The 6,028-nt window shown below is 35.5% G+C and overlaps 1 protein-coding gene across 1 annotated transcript; it reads right to left on the bottom strand.

The window, feature by feature from the left end:
• Positions 1-1,086: 1,086 nt before the first annotated feature.
• Positions 1,087-3,482, bottom strand: CBG07059 (the record flags this gene model as incomplete). The annotated part of the gene is made up of 6 exons (XM_002632147.1): positions 1,087-1,225; positions 1,273-1,454; positions 1,503-1,715; positions 1,829-2,098; positions 2,690-2,807; positions 3,418-3,482. 6 exons carry the CDS (start codon positions 3,480-3,482, stop codon positions 1,087-1,089), a joined length of 987 nt encoding a protein of 328 aa, XP_002632193.1.
• Positions 3,483-6,028: the final 2,546 nt, after the last annotated feature.

Genomic DNA, 6,028 nt, shown 5'->3' with positions numbered 1-6,028 from the left:
CATTTTGGGTAATCCCTTCAGTTTTGCGACGACGTCTTCTTCTTTTCTCCCCCGTCTGTGGTGTAGATGCGGCGACAAGACAGACACACACTTTGTTATCACTTTAGAAGATCTTTTGGAACCCCGACGACTTGAATTTGCACATTCCCAAATGGAGCACAGATTTTCGCAGAGGGGAAGTGAATGATGAATTTCGGAATGGAGCTCAGAGAATGAAAATCTGCAGAAATCGAAGAAAGCTGAAGCTTGATAGTAATGTGCCACAAGTCCGCATCTAGTACAGTAAGACCTGTAATAGAAGAGCCCCCACATCGTCATGTTTGAGCCAATTTATCTTGGCTCCCATGCAAGATATTTAAATTGTGTCAACTGATATTGATGTTTGTGATATCATGATAAACATTTTATTAGTTGACAACTTTTTAATATCTTCGACAGGAACCGAGGTAATTGGCTCAAAGTTTTTTAGTATGATTTTTAGCTCATTTTTTCTATCGCCCACATTCCCTTTATTTCACTCACCATTATATAATCTGCTCGTTGACAGAAAAACCACACCATTTCTTTTTTGTTCATGTCTTGACTTTCATATTTCACGAGTCAAAAAAAGAAAATGTTTGAATAGTGCCGCGAAAAACGGGAAAAAAGTGTTTCTATATGAGACACAAGAAGAAGTGTGGTGTCTCGTTTGTCACCCTCTTCAAATTCAGCCTCCAGGGGACCATTTTCAGAGGAAAAGTCGCAAATGTGCGAGAAAACGAGAAAACGATGAGATGACATGTTTATTGCAAATTATTGCAATTTCTATGTTTCTAATAGGTATGCTAACTTGTCTTATAGGTATGGTAACTATCCTAATAGGCATGGTCACTATTCTAATCTGTATGGTCACTTTTCTAATGGGTATGATAACTATTCTAATAGAGATGGTAACTATTCTAATAGGTATGGTAAAGATAATGGAAACTAGTAAACTCAAAAAATAATAAAAATCGAAAAATTTATTAAAACTTAACAATTGTACACATAAAGAGATTTTCGGTTGCATCTGTTGTTTTTGAATTTTTGGCACATACAAAGAAATCGCTATTCAAAAGATCTTTTCTTAACTGACACGTTTTTAGCACCAATTCTAGTTGTCGACCGGTTGTAAAGGAGTAGATGGTTGTGGAAGTTTGATGGGGCATCGGATTCGAAATATGGTACCAAGACGGACCACCAGGACCTGCAGCCATACATTTTAGTTTTTAATTTTCTAATTAGGCTAATTACCAAGAAAGTGGATTATTCTCGAAAGTTCCATTATGATAGGAAGCAGCGAGGGCGTGATATTCCATGAAGACTCTAGTGGATACTGTGTATCCTAACACTATATCGATCATATAGTGCTTTCTGGCTAGAAGAATGGAGAACAAGGCGGTAAATGCAAGAACATGGTAGATGTGGGAGAGTGGCTGAACATTTACAGGTTTCTTGTATGGCAACCTCTTGGGCTTGCTTACCTGAATTCGTTGCGGCGCGTAGGTTTTGAAAACCAAGAAGGCTGTGAAGATGGTGAGAGTGTGTCCAGACACTATCAGATCTCCACAAAGTTCTCTTGGTCGGAGTTGTTCGATTCCTGCACTCCAGAACATTTTGACTACTCTCCCAGCGACCAGTTCAAATGATGAATTGGATTTTGGAGCGCAGTAAGTGTTCACAGAGGGGACAGGGACCTGGAAATTTTGATAGATTATGTTTGGCTAAGCTAAGCAGAGATGGAAATGGGCAAGTCAAAAAAGCTAGGTTGAAGGTACATTACCGGTCAATAATATATAATCCAACCAACCTGGAAGATAGTGACACAAAGTGCCCGGAAACAGTAAGCCATTGCGATGCAGAAGAACGTCCGTCGAATCACAATCCATCTGTGTTGATGTGTGAACATCACCAACAAAGCACTAATAAGCAAAATGATCATAATGTATTCAGCTATCCGAATCGCTCCACGAATTTCTGGGAAGTGTGAGAAGAAGAGGTCGGGAAGAGGATGATAGTCATAGGGTACTCGTTCGTGCACCCAAGCAAGTGCTACTTCGTTGGACAGCCAGCCGAAACCCTGGAAATTTCATAAATCGCATAAAAACCATTTTGTCAGTTGACCAATTTTTCATATCTTGCAAAGGACCAAAGAAAAACAAGTTCAAGCTTGACCGTATGGAGGCCCTTATGTTACAGGTTTTACGGTAGTTGTGAGAGTACCGTAAAACATGTAATAGAAGGGCCCTTTAACTTTTAACTTCAACCCAATATATCTCGGTTTCTGTCAAAGATATAAAAAAGTTGTCAACAGATAAATTGTTTATCATAATATCGAAAATATTTTATCAGTTGACACTTTTTTGATATCTCTTATAGGAACCTAGATAACTAAGATCAAACTTGACAGTGAGGCCCTTAAGTTACAGGTTTTACGGTAGTTGTGAGAGTATCTACTACAATATTCTGAATTCACGACCCAATTCTGAAATTTCGTAATTGTAAAAAATTAAATCACATCATAACCAGTTAACGAAATGTGGCTAACAACTAATAAAAATTAGGCAAACAGTGTGATCACTCAACGATCATGATGTGTTATCAATTGGTCTAGACCAACTAGAGTCTTTCAAAAAATGAACTATGATGCAGTTTTCAAAATACGACGTACCACCATAACTGTCGCCACAATCGTTGGCCATTTGCTAACTTCTTTCAGTTTTCCTTCGGCTTTTCCAGCTTCCACATCATCGTCTATCGGATAGCTTTTGTCGGGTTTAATGAAATATCTGGAAATAAAATTTTGGTCAATTGGAGCATTTTTAAAATCATTTTGACACCAATTACCATAAACTCTCTAATAGAATACCACCCCAATCGTTAATGTTAAGCCTCACATACCGTGAACACTCTAATAGAACGCCATACAAATCTTCAGATTTGAGCCCATGTATCTCATTTTCTGTGAGAGATATCAAAAAGTGGTTGACTAATAAAATGTTGCTGATATTATAATAAACATTTTATTAGTTAATAACTTTTCGATATCTTTCAAAAGAAGTGAGATATATAGACTCAAAGTGGACGGTCTGGGTGGCGTTCTATTAGAGTGTTTACGGTATCTCGTTTCCTGTGAAAAGTATCAAATAGTGGTCAACTGACAGAATATTTTTTGATAATATAAAAATCATTTTAACAGTTGACAAGTTTCTTATATCTTCCACAGGAACCGAGATATTTGGGCTAAAAGTTAGCGGTTCGGGTGGCCCCTCATGAGTAAGCAAGAATGGGTCAATGTGTGAACTACAAAAATCTGTATTTTGCAAATTTCAAAGTTTGATAACTTTGTTGGAAACGAAAAATTGAACATTCTTAAATTAGACATCTAACAAAACTTACTTTGAGCTCTGATCATCGTGTTCGTATGCGTAGAGTAGTGTTTCGTTTTCAGCGTCCTTTTTCATCTGAAAATTAGTTTTTTTGGATTGAATGAACTTCAAAATTTCGAGAAGTTTAAAAAAAAAATCGAAAAAATGGAAATTCCCCGAAAGTGTAATACAACAAAAAATTCGAAAAGAGCTCCCCATTCTTTGGGACGGGTTGCTAGGATCCTCCGCAAACAGAGCAAGTCCTTCTTTCTCAAATTCTAAAAGAAGAAAAAAAATGTTGCTAAGGAATGAGGGTGCAGAAAAAAAGAAGAATATTGAAGTGATGTGTGTTGCTCTTTTTTCTCCAGGGGCACACATACATCTGCATCAAATAAGAAATAAATAAGAGAGAACTCATTTCGGTTTTAGCTTACCTTTTCCCCTTTTCTCGTTCTGATTTGATTTCTTTTTCTCATTTTCAGCTTCATTTAAAGAGCAGCAGCTGTGATTTTCTAAGAAGAAAAAAGTTTTTTCAGGTTGATTGAACATAAAAATAGAGCACATTTTTGGAAGAGATCTTTCAATGAACTTTCGGTCAGAATGATTTCGTGTGTGGGAACTGATAAAGATTGACGGATATCCGTTGTTCTTTAAAAATGTCTAGAATGCTGGAATTTTCAAACAAAACTGAAAATTATGAAATATGTTCGTAAACCCTATATGTTCGTAAATATTTCGTAAACCCTGTATTTAAATCCCCCCCCCTAACTTTTAACTCTAAATCAATTTACCTAGATTCCTGTTAAAGATACGAAAAAGTTGTCAACTAATAAAATTTTCATTATCATATCACAAACATTTTGTCAGTTGACCCATTTTCAAAATCTTCTATGGAATTCAAAGATAATTGAGTCCAAACTTCACAGTGTGGGGGAGCTTCTATTACGGTATATGATTTATAAACCTACCATTTTTAATAGATTTGGATAGAACAAAACAAAAAAGGAGCATGGGAAGTTTTAGAAATTATTAGAATCAAGAATCGAGAATAGGAATAGGAATTGGAATTGGAATTGCTGACAAATATCAAAAATAAGATTATACTTTAAAAAACAAGATTCAGAATTGGAAAACAATAATTTAATAGAAACTCAAATAATACAAAAAGTCAAATTCCTCAATTTTTAAATTTCAAAATTAAAAAAAAATCAAAAGTGACGACTTCCAAGCTATTTGAAGCTTCATAATTATACGGAAAGTCGAGTTTCCTAATATTCTGGCTCCTAAACTCAACTGATGTATATAAGAAACTTTTGTGACGAATTCCGTAGCCTCCTCCTCCTCCTCTCTTTCAGTGAAAATCAAAAGTCAGAAACTCCACAATTTCGATTCTAAGGGAAAGAAACTGTGACCAACACTGTGACACCTCCTTCTGGTCAACTGATAAAAACGTTTTGGGGCAAGAATAATAATGTGTTCCGTTTTTTGCGTCATGGTGACATGTGACTCTTTCCTGGAGTGCCTTCGACGCGAAACCATACCAAAAAGTACCAATTTTATACATACTTCATAACAACGATCATAAAAATCGTGTCATGACGGATACTAAACGCTATAAAAATCTCATAAAAATGTCATTTCAGAATCGCTCTCGTTCTTTATATGAGCGTCATGAAAAAGTAGCTAAATTGAATTCTTTTGCAGGTGTATTGGATGGTGTTGGGCGCCGAGCCCATGGCAACATAGTTCACTTCATTGATCATTTCAGAGAACGATTTTCAAGGGAAACCTCTAGAAAATTGAATGCCAATTATGTAGCTAATTATCTAAAACTACCTCACTGTAATACACAAAAGTTGATTAACGATGTGCACCTTGTATTTGAAGTACTTTCTCTAATAAAAGGCCATCTAATACATCCACTTTGAGTTCAATTATCTCGGTTCATTTGAAAGATATGAAAAATTTGCTAACTGGTGAAAAATTAGTGGTATTATGATAAACAGTTTATTTGTTAACAACTTTTATATATCTTTGACAGGAGCCAAGATAATTGAGCTTAAAGTGCACATATAGGTTGGGCTTCTATTAGAGCAAAGTTGGAAGATTCGTTGTATTCTTCTCGAGTAATTGGTAATTGAAGAAAATTTTGAAATTTAAATTTTCCATTGCTTTAGGAAGAAACATGTTTGAAGTTTCGAGTTATTTAGCTTTAAATCATAGTTGCAGCGGGCTGGCTGATAACTTGTCCCTAGAACGAGATATTCAGACAGTTTTGATACAAAATAATAGATCTCGACAGGCTCCTTGTTTTTCATGATTTGAGGTTTGATTTTGATGAACACTGAACTTATTCGACCACACTCCAACTGATAAGAAAATTTTCGGATTGTGCAAAGTTCGTGGTCTATTGTGAAATCGCAATAGTTTTGGATGATTATATCCTAGAAGTTTTAGTACTAGTTCGTAAAGTTCTGGGGTCTGCATTTCGAAAATAATTACCATTATTGTTCTAATAGACTCCCACTTAGAGCTCATTTACTCGATTCCTATAAGAGCTTTCAAAAATCTATAAACCGATAAAATATTTATCATAACATTATCAATTTTTCATCAGTTAACAAATTTTTGATATCTCTCAA

The sequence above is a fragment of the Caenorhabditis briggsae genome, assembly GCF_000004555.2.
Source record: "Caenorhabditis briggsae complete genome, chrII, whole genome shotgun sequence".
NCBI lineage: Eukaryota > Metazoa > Nematoda > Chromadorea > Rhabditida > Rhabditidae > Caenorhabditis > Caenorhabditis briggsae.
This window is presented reverse-complemented; position numbering and strand designations above follow the sequence as displayed.